Here is a 25,134-nt window from a genome sequence, read left to right as displayed (position 1 = left end):
TGCAAGTCCCCAGTCTATCCCTAAGATTCAGGAATAACTTAATATTCAATACCACCAGAAAATAGGAACAAAAACATCCCAGACCTTCCCTCTGAAAGTTCCACAGGGCCTAGCCTTAACATCAAGTCCAAAATCAGTAAGTATACTAGAAAAATGGGCAAACAAAAAAAGAACCACATCAAAATGAGCTATCGTGGTAACAGTGAGTCTCAAGACACAAATGCAGAAGAGAATGACTTTAAAACATATACAAGCAAGCTCCTCAGAGAAAAACACGGAATGGGCGCAAACTCAGGATTCCTGGAAGATATGAAGCAAGAGTTTAAAAAAATGTTCTAAAATATTTTTATAAATGGGATTAGAATGATTGAGGGAAAAAACTGAAAAAGAAATGAGTTATGGAAGAAAGGATTGGGAAGGAAATTAACAGCTTGGCACAAAACGTTCAAAACCATGCCCAAGCAATAAACTCTCTGAAATTTAGAATGGACCGAATAGAAACCCTGTATTCCATGAGGCAACAAGAAATACTAAAACAAAATCAAAAAGATTAAAAAAATGGAAGAAAATGCCAAGTATCTCATAGCAAAAACAAGTGACTTAAAAAAACAGATCAAGAATAAAAAAAAAGTAAGAACCATTTGGATATCTGAACATTATGACCAAAAAAGGGCCTAGATATCCTAACTGAAGAAATCTTAAAAGAAAACTGCCAAGATCTCGTAGAACCATAGGGCAAAATAGAAACAGAAAGACTCTACTGGCTACCTCCTGAAAGAAGCTCCTGAATGAAAACTCCAAAATGAAAATTCTTATGAACATCATAATCAAAATCGAGAGCTTCTAGGTAAAAGAAAAAATACTTCAAGCAGCCAGAAAGAAAGTACTGAGGAGTCACAGTAAAGATCACACACGATTTAGCAGTTGTCATTATTAAGCAGTAGAGAACTTGGAATATAATATTCTAAAAGGGAAAGGATATTGCTTTATAGCCAAGAATAACTTATCCAGAAAAACTAAGTATAAGTATACAAGGGAAAAAAAGGATTTTTAATAGAGGACTTGTAAGAATTCCTTACGAACAGACTAAAGCTGTGGAGAAATTCTGAAGTTCCAACACAGGAGTGAAGAGAAGTATAAAAAGATAAATGAATGAAAAGGACCAAACGAGGATAAACTGTTTATATTCAAATATGGGGAGATGACACATGTGTCCCCTTTGACTCCTGTCATCAAGTTTCACGGACTTCAATTCTCTTATGTTTCAATGACCTTAAGGAAAGAATGAAAAGAAAAAGGAAGAGGAATATGCTAGAGGGGGAAGGGAAAGGAAGAGTAGGAAAAATTATCTCACATAATCAGAGTAAACCAGTAAATATCTATACAAACAAGGAGGAGGAGGTGACAGGAAGTAGTTGACAAATGAAACCTCACTCATCTGAACTGGTCAAAAGAAAGAACATGTTGCACATGTGCACACATGTACAAAAACCATTTACTTAACAGGAAAAGAGGAAAGAAAAGAGGAAGCAGGGAGAATTAGAGGAAGGGTAGATTAAAGGAAGGGACTGAATACTAAGCAAAACAAACTCTAAAGATAAGGAAAAAATATTTATAACTCTTTTTGAGATGGGAAAAGATGGGAATCTGAGGGAGTGCCCATAATATGGGGAATGGTTAAATAAGTCATGGTATATCAATGTGATGGAATACTACTGTGCTGAACTATGATCAACATAATGACTAACCACCATTCCAGAGGATTCATGAGGAAATATCTTGGGAGAGAGAGGTGAAGGACTCAGGAGACACTTTCCTCATTCTCAACTGGGAGAAGGCTGGGAGGGTAAGCAGTTGGATCTTGGCTGACTAAAACAAAAAAAAAATAAAAAAAAAATAAAAAAACAAAGCGTAAAGTGAACTAGCTCTGGAATCACAGCACCAGGGTTCAGATCCTGCCTCTGATGATTATTCCCTGTGTGACCTAATGGTAGTTTTAAAACCTCAATGTACATTTCTAGAAAATCCTGCAGTTAAAAATAGTGTACTGGTGTTAGCCTGCACTCAAATCAGATAATTCAGATCTCTAAAGAAAGAGCAAATAAGGCAAATTTAGACAAGGAAATATTGTTTGGTTGACCAAGATATAAGACTAAAAATACTAACATATTAGGAAAAATGAATTAAAGAAACACAATGTACATTTTTCAGCGCCTTAAAGTGGTAAATCATTAATGACAAGACCTAACATATACCACACCTTCATTTATTTGTAATTACCAAGGAAGGATATATTTTGGACAAGTATATCTTGCCAGATAATGAAAACCAAACTCTGAAAGCACCAAAAAGTTAACACATTTCCCTGTCGCAAAAAAGAATCACATCATCTCAAAGTTGGGAGGATGACAGAAGCTAAAAAGTCCAACCCGAAAAGAAATCCTCTCTACCACATGGAGAGGAAACAGGTGACAGGCTACACCTCTACAGGGATCACTTCCCTGAACACTAGCTTCCAAACCATGTTGGAAATAGGGTGCAGTCCGAGGCTCCTAAATTTAGCGAAGAGTCATTAGCAGTTGTGAGCAGTGGCAGGGATAATGGTCTTCTTCCTTTTATGATGACTGCATGGGTGAGGCTGCTAAGAAGGCTGGTAGTCTGGAAGCACTGGTATGCCTAGGGCTGAGGACACGGGGTCCTAGGATATCTACACTAGGATCTAAGCAGAGGTTGTAATTTGAGTTGGTGGCAGTAGATTGGTCTAGTTGCTAAATTTCTGTAAATTGTTTCACTGTATTGTATAACATTATAAAGAGAACTTAATGAAAAGCCTTTGAGAAGCTTATAGTATAATGTATTTTGGAAAGACTTTCCTGTGTTTACTGAAGAGAGAACTAAGGAAAGTGACTAATTTTGAGGAGAAACAGTAAGATATTTTATCATTATCTGATGACTTCAGCATGAGTTCCTCAACGGGTAAAGAGGAATCAAGTAACTATTAATATTTTGAGAGTCTGAAGCTGACTAATGGCAACACTGGTCACTCAAAACACTGCAAAGAATATTTTAAATAAAGAAAAAGCTGTGTATATATAGGGATGTATACACATACATATACACATATAGATATCTATGTTTATTATCAATAATAAAACATATTGGGTAATTTTAATATGCTGGAGTCATCCCTTTAGTTCTATAATATTTTGTGGTTACTTATAGATGTAAATACAATGGAAAAACTGGATAAAACGTCATAAACTATTATAATTTCCTAAATTTAAATGAAGCAAAGAAATAACCACAAACAGGAGGCCAAGAGCCTCCTTGGCCTTGACAGACAAATTTGTCAGCCAAGACCAAGGATGGTTTTGAATATAAATTCATTTATAAAATATCATGGACAGGTACGCTACAAGATTATGAGTAGTATCTCATTGCAAGAAGTGATGGTGAAGGCTTGTCCTGAGTAGAATGGGCTTCTTCAGGATGCTGTTCTCTTTCACTGCAGGTCTTCAAACTGAGGCTTGATGACGGCTTGCTAGGGATGCTGGAGATGGGATTGCTGTTAAGACTCATTGGTCTAGATCAGGGGTCAGCAAACTACAGCCCAAGGGCCAAATGTGGCCTGCCAGGTAATGATTTTTGCATTTTTAAATACAATAAATCTTGCTTTTTTTTTTAACCCAAAAGCCATTCTTTGCTCACTGGCCTCAATCAACCCGTGGTCTAGATAATATAATATATGAAGTTCCTTTCAACTCTGATATCCTCTAATCAGGAACCCAAATAGGCCTAGATAATCCCAAGTACATTTAAGGATGATACTAGGAGGACAACAAACAAATGAAAAATGGAAAAGACCTGTCAAGATTAACATAATAAACTATTTTTTCCAATAATAATTTAAGTGAAAGTCAAACTGATATCTTTAGATTTGGGGTAATTTTTCTCTGACTATTTATTTTGCCCCTTAGTTTCTTGTTCCCAAAACAGTTTATGAACTCTAAATCCATGCCTAGCGACTTAGTGACATTTAAAAACTGACAATCTTTTGTATAAATCTTTTCAATTGTTTCAATGGATGAAGTGGTTTTTATGACTACACACATATAACCTATATTGAATTGCTTGCCTTCTCAATGAGGGTGGGTGGGGAGGGAGAAAGGGAAAGAATGTAGAACTCAAGGTTTTAAAAACGAACATTAAAAATTGTTTTTACATGCAACTGGGAAGTAAGTTATGCAGGCAATGGGTTATAGAAATCTATCTTGCCCTACAGGAAAATAGAAGAATAGAGAATAAGAGAAAAAGAGTTAGGGGTTGATAGAAGGGAGGACAGATTGGGGGAAGAGGTAATCAGAATGCACACTGTCTTGGGATGAGGGGAGGGGAGAGATGGGGAGAAATTTTGGAACTCAAAATCTTATGGAAGTGAAGGTTGAAAACTAAAAATAAATTTTAAAAAAATTGACAAAAAAATTGTTTCAATAGATGGATGGCTCTCCATCCATCTCTCCACCATACCCAAATGCCCCAAAATACAGTGTTTATTTATGAGTGAATATCAAATGGAACAAAATAAAAATCTACCAAGACATTTTCTTGAAGATCAGCCTGATGGCAATTTAACTACAGACACCAACAAAAAATTATTTCCTATCTCACACTCTGCTTGCAATTTTATGCATGAGAAAATGGAAGTAAATGTTTTTTAGTCATTATCAATCACTGGATCAAAGATTTAGATTCTGAAGAAACCCTAGAAGCTATCTAGTTCAATCCTCTCATGTAAGTGATTTGCCCAGAGCCACACAATTAGTAACCAATTTTCTATGTCCAAATCAAAGGATTTTTCCAACGGGTATCTCACATTGCTCCCGATAAGTAACTTACCAGTATCTGAAAGCTAAAAGGGAAAATCCATATTCTAATGGACAGCTACTACTCTTTCAAATGGTATTTTCATTATTACTCTTATTATAATCTTGATCCACCATCTCTTTTCACGATCATTCACAAAAGCTCACATAAATCTATTGTTAATGCCATCAAAACCATTATATTACTCTTACGGGTACTTAAAAAAGTTTCAAGTAACTTTGATCCTCAAAACATTTCTATGGAGATAACACACTGATATTCCACTATTACGAAGAGATATTATAGAAACAGTTAAGAGGTTTAAGGACACGACTCACTTTAGAAGCTACAGCTTGTTCTGATGTCAGGTTTAATACTTTTTCCAACTGCCTCTGAGTAACAAAACATACCAGATACTTACTTTACGAAACCAGTATACTTTTAGTAAAATACCACCTTTAAAAAGTTAATGCTCTATATTTTTTCTGCCACTAAAGTAGGCTTTCTTACGATATGAATTCATAATGACATTGCAGAAATATCTTCATACATTAGTATGGAAAAGACAAACACATACGCGCGTGTACACACACGTACACACACACACACACACACACACACACACACACACACATTATCCCAGTCTCAGGAGGATTAAGAAAGACCTAGATAAACAGCTAATTTTATGAAATAAAAAGCTTTTGGCACATTCCCAGAAAAGTAATTACTCCCATCTGGATCCCAAAAATTTGCAAAGGGTCTCTGATTTCAAATGAAACAAGCAAATATTTAATAGAAACTCTTCCTTTTGTTGTTGTAGTAGCATGTACAATAAAATAAAACTGAAGAGACCAAAAACAAATATATTACACAAATACATATGACCTAAAGGCCCAGGAACACATTCATAAAGAGTAAATGTGTGTGATAAGTAGCAAAACCAGTCTTGGCCATTCCCTCACAGATAAAAACTCAAAGGATGTGAAAAAACAGTTCTCAACTATTAACAATCATGTGAAAGAATCCTCAAAGTCACTACGAATAAGAGAAATGCAGATCACCACAACTATGAGGTTTTACCTCAGAAAATATGCAAAGATGACAAGGTAGGAATAATACATGTTGGAGGCTGTAGAAAAAGAGGCACAATAATGTGCTGTTGATGGAGCTGTAAATTGGTCCAAATACTTTGAAAGGTAATTTGGAATTATGCGAAGAAGGAACTAAAATGTCTTTACCCTATAATCCACAGATTCCAATGTCAGACATATTACACCAAAAGTAACAGAAAAAAGGACCCATATACATCAAAATACTTATAGCAGCACTTTTCATAGCAGCAAAGAATGGGAAACAAAGTAGACAGTAGATGCCCATAGATCCTGGAATGGCTAAATAAATTGTACTACACTAATACATTGCAATATTACTGTTATAAGAAATCATTACTATGATGACTACAGAGAAGTATGGAATGATTCATAATGAACGGATGCAAAGTTAATGAATGAATCTCAAAGCATTTATTAAAAATACTTTCTATGTGCAAAGCATTCTCCTAAATACTGAGGAGAGAAGTAGAAAAAAATCACAGTTCTTGCTTTCAGAGGAGGAGATCACATATAACAGAGTTCAACTGCAGGGTGGACAGAAAGGTCGAGAAATCCTAAGGATGCACTAGTGGGACAGATGGCAAAGCCCAGGGATCTTTTGGGTGCCAATCAAAGTTCAAATGGGATTGCTTAGAAGTCTGGGGGCAGAGCAGCAGGGCAGATGTGATATCCATGACACACAAGGCAATGAATAGTAAGACCCATATCTCATCCAAAGGTTGAAGATAGTGAGCCCCAGCTCATCTAAGCAGAGTGAGCACCCACGTCATTCTTCTTGCCTGGTGCTCCATGGAATTTGAGCAGCCCAGGGAGACAAGGAAAAGGCATGAAACTGTAACCCTTATCTAAGGGTTTTTATACTAACCAATCAGAGGATTGCCACAGGTGAGCACACCAGTTTTTCTACTGCCAGTTGCCTCTGGGTACCATACTTCCCAGATATTTCATGAAGATTGAAGTACCCCGACCAGGACTGTAAGAAAGGTAACCTGAGTGATGAGCAACACATTTCAAAGTATTCCCTCTCAGCAAAACAACACAGAATAACCTCTCCATGCCATAAACAAACTTAATATGAAAACTGCCTGGGTAATGATAGTTATTATCACATACAATAGGTAATTATATCACATTAGCTATTGTACTAGGGCAAATCTAGAAAACTGTGCATAGTCTGTTACCATCTATTATCTAGAGATGCCCCAAAACAGGCACTGCAGTATAATGCAAAGAGCACAGGAACTGGTATTGAAACCCAGCCTTTCACAGCTAACCTCACCTAACTTCTGTGAGCCTCAGGTAGCTTATCTGTAAAATTTGGAGGATCATACTTTCACTACATACCACACAGAGTTACTCTAAGGAAAGTGTTTTGCACAATATAAAGCAACAACAGCAATTCAGATTTCTAGAATGACTGGGGAAGTGCTCCCAGATCACTCTCTATACACCATCCTTTACTATTTAATTGACCTGTACTGTAACCCCAACCCAGAATCTCACTGGAGTTGCAGTCCTGTCATAACAAGAGTCTCCCACTGTAGTATTTCTTTATGAGTAATGGCAGCAGGGAGATGAAGGTATTGAGGTTATTATGCTCCCAGTGGCAAGGTGAGTCAATAAACATTAGTGAGGTTTACAAAGTAAAATACAGGAAAGGGAAGGCTCCGGGGAAGATTCATAAAGTTGGTTCATTCTCTTTCCTGGACCAGAGTTAAAGATCCATTTCCTTATATTTATGCATCCTTTTCTTCCTAAAAGTTGCCCTCATCTGTCCTACAATTTCTAACCCCTAATTCCACTCTCTGACCACAATTTCCTACTGTTAACCTTTCAATCTCATGGTCCACCTCCCATTCTCCCAACCCATATCTCTATTCCCAAACAGCTTACATTACCATCTTTGACGTGAAATAAAGTGGTCAGCCATTTGAACATTCACTGACTATTACCCTAAAGTTCTTTGACCTTGATAAGACTCCCTTCCATGTCTCCTCCCTCTACTCACACACTTTTTGCATAGTTCAAAAGCCAAATTCCCATCCTTGGGTAACCCCTACTATTCAATGTTTCTATTGCTAAACAGCTTTTGACTATTGCTGGAAAAAAAAAATAGGTCAATTTTGCCTATGACAAGTTCTTGATATATAACTTCAACTGGGCCCAAACTTATTGGTGTGATGGACAAACTGCTACATTTGGTATCAGATAGACCTGGATTCAAATTCCAGCTTGGCCACTTAATAGATTTGTGACCCTGGTCAAATCATTTAATGTCTGAGCTTCAGTTTCCTTTTCTATAAAATGAGAGTTGGAACCTATGACCTCCCCAGTTCCTTCCAGTTCTAAATTTATGATCCTATGATCTACAATGCTGAACAATCCTTTTCTTCTAAACTTTATGAACTCCTGAAGTTCATTCTTCACAATGACTGTACTAAACTTTTTTTTTTTTAAATAGGGGCACGAGGAATAGATGACATTGGAGGGGGGTAAGCACCAATGACTGCACTGGTACAGAGAATTCTTGATGAGGAAACTCCTTCAACGAATTCTGTGATACTGTCACAAAAATACCGTACTATTTTTTAAATGAGATATAAAAATGCATGTAGAACCAGCAAAAATGAATTTAGTTTCTACTTTATGGATATTATATCAGAATAAAAGTATTTGAGGAAGAAATGAGGGGAAAACTGGAAACAGATGACCCTTAGCACAAGGTCAATATGTTTTCATCTCAATTATGTCCTGATCCTTGAGATCAAACCAAACCATACTATACCATACCATACTTGTGATAACTTGGAGAGAGAATATGAGTCAGGCATAATAGGAAGTAAGTTAAAACGTCAATGGTATGGTGGAACACAAAATATCTGCTAGAGGCAAATCTAAGTTTTATATCCTTAAAAAAAATCCCTAAGTATCAAAGCAGGAACAAAGGTTTCTTTTAAATTATTCTTAAATAAGGGAAAGAAGAAAAGTCCAACATTTAAAAATCCCATCTCCTTGTTCCCTCTTTTCCGTACAACTCCAAATGATTTTTTTTTTACTTCTTTCAATAAAAATATCACTGGCAAATCTTCAGTCTGTTGCAATTTTGAGTAATGAACTGTATAAATTCCCAAACGTGACGTCTATAATTAGCGTTGACAGTCACTTTACAACAACAGTACTAGTGGGCACCTCTATTATGTAAACATACAATTTTGTTCTTTCGAAATTAAAAAGATTGACAGACTTTAAAAGTTGAGAAATGCTTGCCAAAAATTAAGTCAAATGATAACTCAATCAAGGAACTTTAAAAAACACTTCAACACTGTGCTTGCATGAAATTCCTAAATGCCCTTTGTGCCACAGAGTGTTTCAGTATGCTCCATCAAAACATAAACAAAAAACATATGACAGAAACACATGACAGTGTCCTGACTGATTAAAGTGCTTCTCACTGGCATTAGAAAGCACTTAGCTCATAGCAGTGGATAAGTGACAAAAGAACTGTTCTACTGCTACCAAGCACATCAAAGTCAGAAAATAAATGCAAATATGCATTTAAAATGTATTTTTTTAAAAGTACAACTTCTCAGATAGGAACACATATCTGAAGCACTCATTTTATATAAATCAGAAAGCAAACTACTTTCATAATAATCAAAATTATATGTATTATGTGCCTTTGTTCCAACAAGCCCGCAGAACCCAGTTTGTGATTAAGGTAATGGATAACATGATTAAGGTAAATGGATAAAAACTTGTAACACTTTTCCCTCTAACATCTGTGAAAATACCTTAACCCATAAACTAAGTGATGAACAGCATAGGATAACTTATCATCATGATCTCCAAGAACTCAACTCCTTTTATTTTTCTATAATATCAAGTTATTTCCTAAGATACTAAAAAATGAGGCGCTACTGTGTATCTGCTTCTGTATGCCCAAATGAGCAAACTGCATGGGTCTACAATGTTACCTGGTTTTTAAAATAAAGAGCAATGAGAAACTAAGTTGCCCTGTAATTCATGAATCTGAAATCAGAAAAATGTTGCAGCTACTTCTACACACCACCTACTTCTGACAGTAGACAGATGAATCCCCCTAAAAAACCAATGAAAGGGCATACAAATTAGTGTGGGACCAGAAATCCAAAAACTTCTAAAAATGAGGAATGTCATTCTGTATGGTTTCTGCTTATCAGCAATAATTGCTAGTATAAGCATCATGAATTTACACTGACAGGCATAAAGAGCAAGGAGAGGCTTTAAAAATTTGATACTATAATGTATATGTTTCATATTCTTCCCTACTGTCTACTAAGCATGACTGTTTCAGTATTATGAATAATAATAAGGTTACATTTTCCAATGTTATTGAAGTTCTCATATTTATTACTGCACTAATGTCTTTGGGCCACATGTACTTATTATGAGTGCCACAATACAGAGGGGTAAATCTTTTCCAATAGTACAAAAGCATCCACCTTAGAGAGCAAGCTCTTCTTACCTGTTTGTCTTTTGGATTCTGGCCTGTGGGACTCCTGCTGTCTTTGCTTTCATCCACTCCTCTGAGAACACTAATGAAATCTTTCTTGGTGACAGTCGACATCAACTTTGCACGTTTTCTCACAGAACCTCCAACTTCTTTCATTTTTTCATCAACATTCTTCTGGTGCTTCCGAACAGCATTGAACAACTGCACCACACCCCTGCAGATTAGGCAATCCCCCCATTTTAATTAAGTAATAATAAAAGGCAGTTACAACTAGAAAACTGTACTTGGGTGCATTTAAAAAAAAATTCTAGCTACCATTTTTTCCAAGTCAAAATCTGGTGATATTGAAAATGAAAATCACTATTAGGATGAATTATGTGGTTTTCAAAGTATAAAAGGTATGCTGGAATTTAACTTGTATGTTAACATTAGGCTATTCATTATCAATAGTAATTGAAGAGTTATGGAATATTTCAATGGGTTTGTGACTTTCTAGATGTGGATATTCCCTGTACCAATGTCAATCATAAAGCCCATGTCATCCTATGTAATTCTTGTCAATATTTTTCCACTGTATTTCAGGCCTTTCTCTAGGTTTTTTTATATTTTATGGTAAACAGGTCTATCTATATGTTTACTTGCTCATACCACATGACCAAATGACCAACCTCCTATTCCAATATTTTACAGCAGGGTTGCTCAGGAGAACTCATGCTCAATTTGATGAGCCTTTCCAATACACTTTGATTACAGAGCTTGGACCTTTGTCAAAGTGGACATCTCTCACTTAACTAGACATCCTCCTACCCCCTTGCTGGGAGGATAATGGGAATTCCTGATTGGCCCCAGGAACTAGGGCTCCCCTGAAGATGACTGGCAACTGAAATCTTGTCAGGAATCTCCTCCCTCTGTTGTTTCCAAATGGTTCAACCTTTCTACGTGGGACTCTTTCTCCATTCTTTATGGTCCAAGGACCTTGGACTTTTAGACTAGAGTTTTGGGGATGGGAGGAGTAAGAAATTTATCTCTCCATTCCAACACCAAAGGAGACTTATAGCAAAAGCATATAGTCATGGTAGATATGGTAACCCACAGAAGACAGAGATTAGAGTTTCTTGGACCTTGAGTTTCAGCTACATTTCTGTTTCCTTTTCTAAGTGATGTCAGTGACTAGAAACATTGAGAAATGGATCTTTCTAGTCTTGAAGGTTACCTAATGAGTAGTCCTGAGTCTAAGAGCTGGGCACCAGACAAATGGAGGAAAAAAAACTTCCAGAACAGCAGGAAAAGGGTCATGAAAAGGAGGATCCTGTAGCTAAAGGGCTGCCATGTGTGGGCAGGAGATCTGGACCCTGGCAACCCTCCATAAAAAATTAATATAGATTGCTCAAGTAGTATTGTTATGGAGTGAATGAGAAGTAACTATTCAGCAGTCCTACAAGGGTCTTTGCTTTCTGGAGAGCTGGATACAACAGACGATTCAAGTGGTTTATATCTCTGTAAGTATTTATGCTCCCCTTTGAGCCCTTTCTGTCTTATACATTTTCTCTGGTTGAGGAAGTAAAAATCAGTCCATTCCCAATATGCCTATTGTACCCTGTGTAACTTTATGAGAAAAGAGATTCTGTCATCCACACATGAGTCATACATTTATAAGTTTTTTTTAGTGATTTTCCTGAAGAAATCCTGATGAGGCATTAACAAGCAAGAAAAATTAAACCCTTCTGGGTCAGATATCCAGAATTAAATCTAGTCTGTACCAGCCATAGTCACCTGAGGGAATGAGAATGGGTAGGCCTGAGCCATGGGGTAAAATACATTTCCTCATTAGTTTCCTATATACAACTTAGGGAGCAAAGGTCTTTATTGGATATGTGCTGTAGTTTATTTAAAGCAACCATGAATTTCTGCATTGTCCTTCAGGTCATCCCCAACTTTAATCCTTTGGAAGTTGTAGTAATATAAAATTCACAACTATAGAGCATCCCAGTGGACATCTGTTTCAAAAAGATGCATCTTTACAAATTCAAAGAAATAAACGTGGTTTATAGCTTACAGTGCTTATTTAAATTTTATTTTAAATGTTTTTCCCCATTTGGGTGTTTTTGCTTGTTTGTTTCTTTTTCTGATGTGAATAAGCCTTTTTAGAAATCATTTCTGAGGATTTTTCTTACTGCGCCAATCTGTTTCCAAGGGAAATGAACTGCCACTGTTGCAACGGATCACTTCAGTTACTACTCATGTCATCAATTCAACATCCACAATAAGTCTTGCAGTGACTCCCTTCTCTCCATCCAACTAGCTACTACTCTAGTTTCGGCTCTCATCCCCTCTCAACTGTACCACTATAATAGGCTCCTAAGTGGTGTCATGTTGCCTCCTTCTCCAATTTACATTCCATACAACTTCCAAAAAGTGATTTTTCATAAAGCAAAGGTTTGACTATGCCACTCTCTCCTACTTACAAAATCCTAATGGCTTCCTATTACCTCTAATTCGTGGAATGAACTCCCTCAACAATCTCTTCCTTCACAACACAAGCTCCATCTTCTATATAAAGGTTTTCTAATTGCACCGCCCCCACCATGCTCGTGCCCTCTCCCTCATACTACTATGTATTTAACTACTTTACCTATATTTGTATTTATTCTTTTTACATTTATCTATACTATATATGTCCTTGTGGTCTCCTCTGTTGTAAATGGAAATGGCTGGCCTGGCCACTTTTTCAACATGGAGGTTTTATGAGGAATTTACCAATTGGAGGAAGGGGCCACAGGAATCTTCCAGGGTGAGAAGACTGCTAGGGAGGGGGAGAAATTCAGAGATTCAGGGGCAGAGCAGGATAATTATGTATTATTACATTTATGTATTTTACAGTTACCTAATCCTCTAGTCTCCTTTCTACTCATATACAACATTCTAATTCTCATCTTCACGCCTATGCACAGAGTATCCTCCATGGCCAGAGGGCATTCTTTGCTCACCTCTACCTCTCAGAATCCCAAGTTTCCTTCAAAGCTCAGCTCCAGCAGCACTTTCTGTGTGAGGTCTTTCCTGATCCTTCCAGCTGATAACATCTTCCCTTCACTTTCACACTGCCTGAGTATTTATTTTGTTTATATTTATAACATACATGTTGTCTCTTGTATAGAAAATTAAGTTCCTAGAGGGCACAGACTACCTTCATTTGTGGTTTGCTGTTTCTCCAGTCTCACAAGTAGCTATTTAATAAGTGCTCGTTGGCTGCCTGATGGTCAAAAAAAAAAATCCACTGTTTACAAACAAGGCATAGAGAAAGAAAAAGGAAGGGAATCTTTTCCTCAGAAAAGAAAAATAAATACTTCAATGGTTTCATGAATGAATGAATGGATGAAAAAGCATCTCATCATTATAGATTCTAGCTCCACTTTAGCACAAATCACAATCCCTCCACAACCCCTTCTCATCTTGTGCCATTATCATCCACGTCATCATATAGATCCTTCAAAGGCTGATTTCAATGCCCCAAAGGATGCTTATTTAATGAATGTGCTTATTTAATGGTATTTCTAGAATATGAGGATAGCCCTAGAGCTCATTCATCTGCTTCCCTGATCATCCATCCATCCATTTCCTCTATACAACTGGCCCACCCCCTTTTCCAGTTACATCTACTCAATGAGGTTTTGCCTCGGTTTTCATGTTTAAGCCACTGATGGTATCATGCTGTAAACTACTTACATTTACCATACATATTTTGATTTCCCAGTGTCTGTAATTCTCAATCATTTCCAGATTTGACATGATTCTTAGAGAATTAACAAAGGAAATACATAGGTTAAAAATGGGATGTCTGCAGCAGTAGGCAGCCCAAGTAGCATGTATTGTCATGTGTTGTAGAGGTAGCTAGGTGGTACAATGAATAGAGCTCTAGACATGGAGTCAGGAAGACCTGCAATCAAATCTAACCTAGGAAATTTTTTTTTTAAACAAAAACAAAAATGAAACCTAGCCCCAGAAATTTACTAGCTGTGAGACGATGAGTAAGTTACTTAACCTCTGTCTGCTTCAGTTTCCTAATCCGTAAAATGGGTAATAATCACACTTAACTAGCACTGCCAGGGATCATCAAAGGTGATAATATTTTTAAGTGCTTATTAGCACAGTGCTTGACACATAGTAGATGCTACAAAAATGATGATTTTCTTCCCTTCCCTCCCTACCCCTTTCTCTTGCCATAAGCATAATCCCTAACAATAACTAGCATGAATTAGAACAATATTATTGGAATTGATGAAGATGGCAGCCATTTTCCCCGACACAATGCAATCTAAGCTTCTTCTCCTGCTGCTATTCAATTCTTGGCCCAGAAATCTAACAACTTATAGAACTTAATATACATACTAATGATTATCCATCCAACCACATATCATAATGACTATACATATTCTATACTAAGTGATTTTACTACAGTAGCTGTCAAACAATCATTTATTATTTAAACAAATGCATAGGAGACACTTTGGTTGAGGAGATTAAGGATGCACTTGGTTCTATCAAATCAATTTTTAAAAAATAGAAATCAAATAAACACAGCAAGACCTCCTATTCCCCATACCTCTTAGCTATGTGACTGTGCCTGTGGAAACCTTTCCATTCCCTTCTCATGTTTTCGAAGAGGACATCCTTAATGTATGTATAGATCACTTTAAAAGATTTTGTAAATATGAGACAGTATGCATAAAGAATGGTCAGTAAGTAATGATGTCTTCTTTGCCATTTTGGGAAGGGGAGAATAAGAAGGAAGCACAATTTCTGTCTCCTTTTTCACTCTTAAAATTGGGCTTAAGAAATCTAGAAAACCATGTCCTTAAAACTGGGTCTCCTGAAGAACAGATTTCTTTGGTATGTGGTTGCCCCTTTCTAGCCACTCAACTTAAATGTCAGTGACCTGTTAGATCTGGTACCAAGATAGTAGAATAAAAATGTAGTGGTTGCACTATTGTCACTGATGAGATAGATGACAGAGATGTTGGTAAATTTGTTCCAATTATTGTCTCATCCTCAATTCAACCATCCTTTCAGTTTTATCCATCCTATGATGATGTCTTAGCAAGGCCTCACATCAACCTCCTGGCAGACTCATAGTCCGCACAACTACCTTTTTACCTTTATTTAGCTTGAAAAGACACAATCTGTCGGTCTCCTCTGCAACATTTTACCCAAAAAAGTGAGTTTCTAAATCTGAATTCATCTGCCATATGTCTCTGTTTGACAAGGAAATGTTGTTTGCTGACTGAAATAGTTTTTGAGAATAGCCTCCTTATTGTAGTTTCTGTATGGTATTGTTAAATTTCTCTAAGAAACTGTGATGGTCAACAGCCATCTTTTTTGCCCATTTCTCAATCTTCAGTTGACAGTTGTTTTAATCAGATTGGGTGCAACATAATCTAATTTTATGAGTTATCATTATCTCATCTTTATCCTTTTTCTCTGTTTTATTATTGATTTTGAATTCAGCTCTAACTAGTAGGTAGTTTGACTTCACATAGACAGCTGATTCTAAAATTACTACTACCTGAGTAATTAGATGTCTCTTGTTATTTTTTTTATAAATTTGTTGTTTAGTTTCTCTGAATATTCTTTTGTAAGAATGACATAAAGCATATCCATACTTCTGAGTAGTCTACAAGCTTTTGGACATCTTCATTTTTTTTATCCTAAAAACTATATTTTTTAACACTATTTTATACCATCCTCCCTTGTCTCTATTTTCACAATGGAGTTACCAAATATCAAATTAATGATAAGTTTGGAAGATATTATTAAGTTCTTCACAGAATTTCTCTACTTAACTTTTGATGTACAAGTTAAAATTATACTTATGATGACCTCTTCATTTTCAGCCTTCACGAGTGCTGCATGAGAAAGACAACATAGTATATCACTGAGAACAGGACTGAGTCAGCAGATTAAGGTTTGATTCACCACTCTGACACAAATTAGATATGTACCTCAATTTTCTCATCTATAAAATGGAGTTAATAATTCATTATCTTCCAAGTATGTGTGTTTCAAGAAAAGTCTTTTGCAATTCTGTGAACCTAAAAGTGCTGAATTATTACCCCAAGGCAAAAATGGCTGAGTAATTATCCCATTAAAAGATATTCCTTTTCAGTTTCTGCACACACAATAAGACCAACTCTGCCAATTCAGCTGCCTGTCCAAGAAGAATCTGTGAGTAGCACAGTTGCAATTTCAAGTCTGGTTTCATTTAGAGCAAGCATCAATTTGGGTGTTCTACACACAATGTGAGAAGTAGAACCCTGAACCTCCTACTAATAATAAGTTGCTGAAACTTTCTGGGCCTCAGCTTTCTTCAGCTATAAAATAAAGAGTTTGAAAGAGATGAACTCTAAGGTCCCAACCAGTTTTAAAGGGCCCATGAGAAAGGTGACTCTCACTGGTATTAAAATAATTGTCATTATACCCACAATAAAATCAGTGCTGTATGTGCTTGGTATGAACATAATCTACAGAAAATAGTTGAGTAGCACGAATTTGGTGATCCATTTCAAGAGAAATGCAAAAACACGATAAAAGGTAAAGGATCTTTTGTACGAGTGGGCACTAAGCAAATCAGATATTCTTGTCTAAACTCTAATATTTTCATAAGACTTGAGAAATCTTGGTTAAATCCAGTACCAAATAAACAGACTTACGTATAAATCATTTGGCTCCTGGTAATCAGTTGTTTAGAGTTAAATCTAATTAGAAACAGGTTACCTGCCCTAGTTTTTATATATCTATTTTAAAAAGCACAAAAACATTTTCTTACCTCGTAGCAATTCTCTGAAGATTTCTCTCTACTTCTTTGTCTTTGACAACATCTGGCTTCACTCTGCACATCATTTCCCACTCCCGCTTCTTATCAAGCTGTGTTATAAATATTGTTATGTGAAAGAACATTAGACATTTTTGAAAGTGTAGCACACTTTGATATGATACTCTGAAAGGGGACAAGGGTAATAAATCACTTTGGCTTAGTTTGTTACTGGGGTTTTAAAAAACTGCATTTTTAGGGGTTCAGCTCACAGGGCCTGTGGTTAGCACTCAGCTGTGTCATACAAAGACCCTAAGTGAGTTTCTGTCAGGGCCTTTGCTTCCTTGGACAGCAGGGGCCTGGAGGATTGCCAGTATATTCAGCCATGCAAGGCAGAGCAGGGTGTGAGGTAAGTACCCCACATCAACTCAGCAGCCCTCTAGATAATGTGAAAACAGCGCAAATATACCTACTGGAGGATCAAGGGTCATACTCTTCATCAAAGTTTTAAAACAACATCATTATGAGTATGTACAAAAAGGACTTAAGACAAGGTATTAACCTGTGTCCATGAGTTGGCTTGCTTTAATCCCAATACTCTGATAACTCTATTTTAATATAATTGATTTCCTTTTTAATTCTTTGTGTAGTTTTCACCAGACTGCCCAAAAGATTCATAACACAATGATGGATCAAAAACCCCAGACTAGACATTCATCGAAATTCAGAATCCTAAGTACTTTACAACTCTGAAAAACTGAAGTGGATCTGTCATTTCTGACTTGAAACTTTATGTTCACAATAAAGATCACAACCCATCCACACTTGCTCATCCTGTGAGACTTCGGTCTCCCCCTGTAAGTTTACCACAGACAGATCCTTCTATGTTCCAGAGACCTTTACTAATTCCTTCTGACATCACAAGGGTGCCACTGGGAACTTCTGATTGTCCAACTGTCCTCTCTTGTCCTCACAAGGTGAAAAGTCCAGCTTCTCCTTTTATCATACATTTCCCTCATGATAACATTGGCTCTTCTTCTTCAGTGCTTATATGTCTCAGCCTGCTCATCTCCCCACTATCCTTTGTGATATTCACTTAAAAATTTTTCATAACCTATTATAGTCCATGTCTTATTGTCATATAGCAGTACAGCTAGAATACTAGTATTAAAAAGATGGGATTCTGTTTCTATGGAAACCTGGGTTCACTAAAGGACTTCGCAATTTCCCATAGGCAATCCAGCCTCCTCTTGTTCAACTCTGGCCTCAAACTTGTCCATCTATACTGTCTGTCTCAGATATACATATATATAGAGATGTGTGTGTGTGTGTGTGTGTGTGTTTGTATGCCGATTAACAAGCTCTCTAGGCTGCCCACCCAAATGTACGTCATCATCTAGTCAATAAAACTTCTTCATCCACTTAGTCTTTCCTATGTGGATAGTGAGGCCAAACTCTTTTGAATTGTTACATATCTCTTTCAGGAAAATTTGCAGTGTTCCAATTAATGCAACCAGCATAAGGTTATTCAAAATAGAAGCATCAGGAGGACTTCACAATCCACAGCAAAATTCTTTTCAACTAGAACTCTACACTAGATTTCCATTACAGCACTAAGGTGGCAAACATCTCTGGCAAGTATACACCTCCCTATCTGCCTGACTTCTCTCTAAAGTAATGCACACCAATTCCCTCATCCCAAACACATAGTATCAATCTTAAATGACATATAGCATTCTATGACACAACCAAATTTCAACAATCTGCCTTGATGAAGGGAACAAAGACCTGTATGGGGGTCAACAATAAAACGTATTTTATTTTGTACTGTTTTTCAAATGGGTAAAATTCTGGAAACTTAAGATACTTTACATTGAAAATTAAGCCACCCTTCATAAATTAAACTAAGACAAAAATAGAAAGCCCTTTCAGGCTTCTCTACCCTGTCCCCAATTTCGGAGATCAATTATTCTATTTCCATGATAAGAATAAACAAACCTTTTAACAATACAAAGCACATTGCAAAATAAGGGTCTGTCTCTCATCTCTTTAACCTTGAAAATTTTCAAGTTGTTCTCACCCTCAATGGAATTTGAGGAAATGATGGATTCTGATATAAAACAAAACAAACCACCATAATGTTCTTCCAGTTGACAGGCAACAAGAGATTCCAATTGTATTTCTCTCAGTAAGAATGTAAGAGCAAAATTTGTTAAAAAAAAAAAAAAAACTACAGTGACAATGAGCCCATAGTCATATCTAACAGAATAACAAATTTAAAGTAGCCTCTATATGTAAGATTGAAAATTTCTGCCACCATACAGTCTCAAATACAGCAACTGGTATTTTAAACATAACATGGTAAAGAACCTGATGCTTCACCAAGGCACAGAGGTCCTGAGTGGCCCTGTGAACTTCTAATTTTCTTCTGTCTTTAAAATATATAGCTTTCTTTTTAATAGCCCTTTACATTACCAGAAGGGGACTCTTACCACAATTCCAATGCAACTGGGCAAAGCTGCCTTTCCCCAACAAAAAGTTAGTAGCATCTTTTAGAAAATTCAACATTTTACATAGTCAACTTTTATCATCAAGTATGAAAGAGATTTTAAAAAAACCTTCATAAAACTATGGTGTATTTATAATAGCCACCAGAATATAAATTCATGAGTTTATAACCCAGTTTTGGCCTCTGATCAAAGAACCAATTTTTTTAAACTTCTACTGGCACTGATGTAATGAAAGGCAGACTCTGTTCAAGTTTATCTAGCAGAGAACAAGTCAAGTTAACAAAATTGCAAGCCACCTCTGATTTGTGGGACCTCACATATTAATCTTACAAAGTACATTTTCAACGCAATAGAGTAACCAACCTGCTATCCCTTAGAATACACAGTGTATTCAAAAGGCCATTTCAGAATCAAGTTCAGGAAACATATGCACAGCTCAATGAATAAGGTATTTATTGCCAAGAACTAAACTTTTAGCTCTAAACTGGGTCATTTTTATGTTTATAAATTTAAAATCGACAAATGTGAAGTTTCCTTGGAGTTTAATTTTTTAATCTTGAAGGTGATTAAAAAACCCCAACATGATCAATAGAGTAATTCAGTTATGTTCAAAATTGTGAACAAATAAGTAAAAAAAACTATAATGTTAATTGGACAAACATTGCAAGAAATGATTTGGTACTGATAAGAAATGAAGTAGACATAATTTAATCTACAAGACAGATGTAAGACCCACCTGTTTTCTTTTCTCCAGTCTCTCTTGTTTTTCTTTCTCTTTTTCCTTCTCCAGCTCTTTGTTTTTGATGAGGATGGTAGGCTTACTTTTAGGAGTTTTTTTGTTAAGAATTTTAGCCATGGCATCTGCCCAGCCTGCATTCGTCCCAACGTTAGATTCTGCTGCACTTTCATTTTCTTTGTCATAAGCTATGGTATCATCTTCATTATCACCTTCGACTGCTTCATCAGAAGAAAAATGGTCTTTGGCAACTTCCCAACTTCCTACAGAACCTTAAAAGAGAAGAAAACACACTAAACATTGATAACCTATGGGATGACTCAGGGAATGTAGTCTATTATGAAAGGCTCTACAATGGAAGTGGATAGTCTGAGTTCAAGATCAGAAATCTCTGAGCAGATGTGGGAAATCGGCTATACCCCTTGAAGTTGTCTTGTAATGGTTGAAAATGATAAAGCACAACTGAATATAGCAAGATGCTAAATTCATTAGATAAAGAGACTGTATTTAAAATATTTTAGAGCAAACACATTTACCAGGTATGCTTGAATGTGTTGGTTTGTAACATACCAGCGCTGCCCAAAATGTGGCCTGTGGGCACATGGCCCGCCTACAAGCATAGAAATTTACATAAATGCTTGAGTAAATGAAGCCGAGCTACCACAGAGCTCTCACTAAAATGGCAAATCAAAATCTGCTGTCTATTATTTCAATAAAAACCCAAGGTTGGACATCCCTGATATATACTATTCTCATCATGCTTGTTAAAATGAAGGTACTTCAGACATTAGACTCTTGAACTTAATGTCACTAGCCAGCTCTTAACACTCTTGTACAGAGTCTTCATTCAACACATCATACCCAACACAATAAGTGTTGGTCTTTCTCTAAAACAGAAAGGACATGTAAAAACACTTCAACAAAAGTTTCTCTGTGTTATTAATCCAAACACCCCATACAGATATTAGTTAACTTCTGGTTTGATAAAACCTTTCACTTATGCTTTACTTTCCACAAGAAAATCACCCAGAGCCACTACCACAGGGTCAAATTATAGCAAACTTACTAAAGAAGATACAAAATGGTACTGTGTAACTCTTAAGTAGCAGAAGGAACACAAAAGATCTCTCTAAGCTCTGCCACTTAGCTGTTTGACTTTAGGCAAATTACTTAATCTTTCTGAGGCTCAATTCCTTCATCTATAAAAAGGAAATAGAAGATAGAGGGAGAGGAGGTGCCAAATGAGATAATTTCTAAAGTCCATTCCAGGTCTTTCTATGATTCTGAGTCTGGGCTTTACACCATATACAAAGATCAGCAGCATCTCACTGATTCATATTTTCATCATCTATAATAAAAGAGTGATGTGGTATCTAGCTGTAATATCTAATTCATAAAGTTAAAGTAGTTTATGCCACAACTATATAAATGTATTAGTAGTAATTACCAAATGCTAATGGCTAAATGTGGACATTACTAGAGAGTAACTAAAGTGACAGTAAATCCCATTAACTAGGGTTTTATTTTTAAGTTCTGGAATAAAAGATATTCATTTAATAATTTTAAGATATGGAACCTTTTGGCATCATGCAACTCCCAACATCATGAAAACAAGAAGTTTTAATCCTTGCTTAGAAATACTAATAAATCCCACAATCCACACTTCAAAATTGCAATGGATCTTTTATTCCATCCATTCCCTCCAAAGGTACCAGGAGAAACCTTCTGTATGATTCTTATCAATGTACTCCTACAATTCAATTCCCCAGAGGATTTAACCAACATTGCTCTAGATCTTTTTACATTTTAAGGATACCATCTGTAACTTGAACTGTTCATGTGTAAACCCTCAAATTACCTGACCAGCCTACCATCTCTTTGCAATTTTTTCCTCAACTATATCACTTAATACTACTTTTTTGCACATGGGTTATCACTGAAAATGTGCTGTGATTGATATGTCTCCACTGTGCATCTCTCCACTGCAATTCTAATTTTTCAGCGTTGGTGTTAAGATTTGTAGCCATACAACCCCACCAAAGGAATATTACTGTTTAAAAGATGGATCTTTTTTCCTCCCACTGGACAGTAATTGGGCATCACTGAAAAGATTGTGCAATTTCCCAAGTTCAATCCAGCATGCTCCCACCCTTCCTACCATTCAATCTGGAGCCCAGTTTGCTGTCCGAGCATAGCACGTTTCTCTTCAATGGACTGACTCTAAAACTGTATGTTATATTCTGGAAAATAAGCAGTTTTTACTCCATTTAGTTTTTTCCACAGAGTTCACTGGACTAATTTCCTTTCTATAATTGTGATCTCGCTGAAGAAGCCCTAAAATATTTTGAGGCTTGATGCAATCAATATGCATTACCATTAAACAGGTATATCCTGAGGGCTTCACCCCCTACAGAGGGATATGACTGTCAAGGGGAACGCTGAACAAGATATTTTACATGACATCAGCTAACACATATGGGGAATATATATCCCTCTGTTTATTACCTAGGCAGACAATAATCTACCAAAAGAGAGTTGGAAGGTGCTGGGCTGAATGAGCACCAAACATCCCAATGCATGAATCTAACTGTATCTCAATAGACAAGAAAGGACCTGTTACTGATGTGGGAGCCATATCAGAATTAGCTGTCTAAAGACAATCAGACTATCAACTGGTAAGGGCAATGGGCAAGATCAGCATAAGTTAGGAGAAAGAACAAGGGTAAGAAGCAGCCACTGAACAGCTTCAACTTCACTTCCTCAAATGAAATGAGGGCCTTTTTTGGGCTTATTTCATGGGGTAAATGGCCCAAAAAATAATTATCTAGAGCCCGGGTGGAGAACCTGTGGCCTCGAGGTCATATGTGGCCTCTAGGTCCTCAAGTGCAGCCCTTCGACTGAGTCCAAACAAATTTGTTTTATGAAGTTTGGATTCAATCAAGGGGCTGAACCGGAGGACTTAAGAGGGCCCACATGTGGCCTCAAGGCTGTAGGTTCCCCACCCTTGAAGAGGGAATCCTCCTGCTGAGAAATCTTTCTACAATGACTCTTAATTCACACATACTTGTGAAATTCAAACATTATCTTTCTCCGGAGTATTTATGAATGTAGTAAACTAAAGGACACAATCTGCAGCTTAAGTATAAACATAAGGCTAAGTAATTTGCTAATATTTATTTCCCACAGTCAAAGAGGATGTTTTCAAGACAAGATATAATCAAAAAGTAAATAAGCTTTTCCCCTTCTTCTTAAGTAGCAAGGTCAAGTGATCCATTAAGAGATCATGTCCATCATTTAAGGTGTATTCTGGTGCCTGAAAGTAAAAGATCCCTGACAAACAAGTTTCTGGCAAAATGTTAAAACTACAACACTGACACCTAGTGTTTTGTCCTGAGCAATTCACAAATGGCATCTGATAAAACTAGTCCTTTCCAGCTATACTACAAAAGTTGCTTAATACTGAAGACTATATGCTTAATTACTATGCTTAATTACTCTCTCTTCCACCTTTCTCCTTCTCCCCCATACCTTTGCCCCTCCTCCCATCTTTTTCTTCTTTCAAATCAAGGCTATTTACCTTTGGGACAATGTTTGGGACACTGTGCATAGCACACCCACTTATATGTTTTGCACATTATACCTAAAACTTTATGGTCACTCAACAGATCAAATAATGATGATGAAGATAATACCAATAATGATAATAATAGCTAGCTTATATAGCACTTACCATGTGCCAGACACTGTGCTAAGCACTTTATAATTATCGTATCATTTGATCCTTACAACAACCCTGATAATAAGCACTATTATTATTCCCATTTACAGATAAGGAAACTGAGGCAAACAGAAATGAAGTGTCTTGTAAGTTAGTAACTGTCTGAGGCCTAATTTGAACCCAGGTCTTCCTGACTCCAAGTCCCAAACTCTATCTACTGTGCTACCTAGCTGCCCAAAGTTTCAATATTTGTAAACTAAAATCCTAGTCTGAGGCCATGAAGGTACAAAGTTAGAAAGGTTTTGAGGACAGGCCTAGGAACAGAGAAACATGTCACTCATCTAAGGGTAAGCAGAGTTATATTTAGAGGGCTTATCACTAGACAGCTGAAAACTGTATGATTGATTTTTCTACCATAGCAACTTATAGTCTACAAAGACACAGAAGGTTTACAATCTGTGTTGGTAAACACTCTTACCTAAGAAATTACAGTTCCTTCAAATATTTCAGTATTTTCAAAAGCCCATTTTCTAATTCCATTGCCCCATATTCCACACGTATACATCAACTAAACTATCATTTAGTTACAATATACATTGTATACAAACAATAGTTACTGCATATAATGACTAAATTACTGTTTTCTAAATAATTTTTTTTTCAAAAATGTGTTATTTAGCTATAAGTAGCAACCTCTTACCATCCATTGCTGGAAATTCCCCATGTTAAAAACTAGGTCTATTTCCAAACTGGGGGGGTGGGGGGGGGGGGAGAAGAGAGGTTATAAACTACAAAAGATAATACTTATCTTGTACTTAAGTTCACTTCCTGAAAAACTATTTCTATCACATCTGCTACTCAGACTCTGAGCAAATATTGACAATAAGAAAAATAAAAC

At 36.5% G+C, this 25,134-nt stretch overlaps 1 protein-coding gene across 1 annotated transcript in view; it reads right to left on the bottom strand.

Moving 5' to 3' along the window:
- RRP15 (ribosomal RNA processing 15 homolog) overlaps positions 1-25,134 on the bottom strand; it is a 62,341-nt gene that overhangs the window by 17,843 nt on the left and 19,364 nt on the right. Inside the window, exons 2-4 of the mRNA XM_036757274.1 lie at positions 20,519-20,790; positions 17,288-17,385; positions 10,480-10,681 (exon numbers count right to left, since the gene is read on the bottom strand). Coding sequence (XP_036613169.1) covers positions 10,480-10,681; positions 17,288-17,385; positions 20,519-20,790 — 572 coding nt within the window. The remainder of the gene's footprint in view (positions 1-10,479; positions 10,682-17,287; positions 17,386-20,518; positions 20,791-25,134) is intronic.

The sequence above is a fragment of the Trichosurus vulpecula genome, chromosome 4 (assembly GCF_011100635.1).
Source record: "Trichosurus vulpecula isolate mTriVul1 chromosome 4, mTriVul1.pri, whole genome shotgun sequence".
Classification (NCBI taxonomy): Eukaryota; Metazoa; Chordata; class Mammalia; order Diprotodontia; family Phalangeridae; genus Trichosurus; species Trichosurus vulpecula.
Note: the sequence above shows the minus strand (reverse complement) of the source record. Positions and strands in the feature narration are given on the sequence as shown.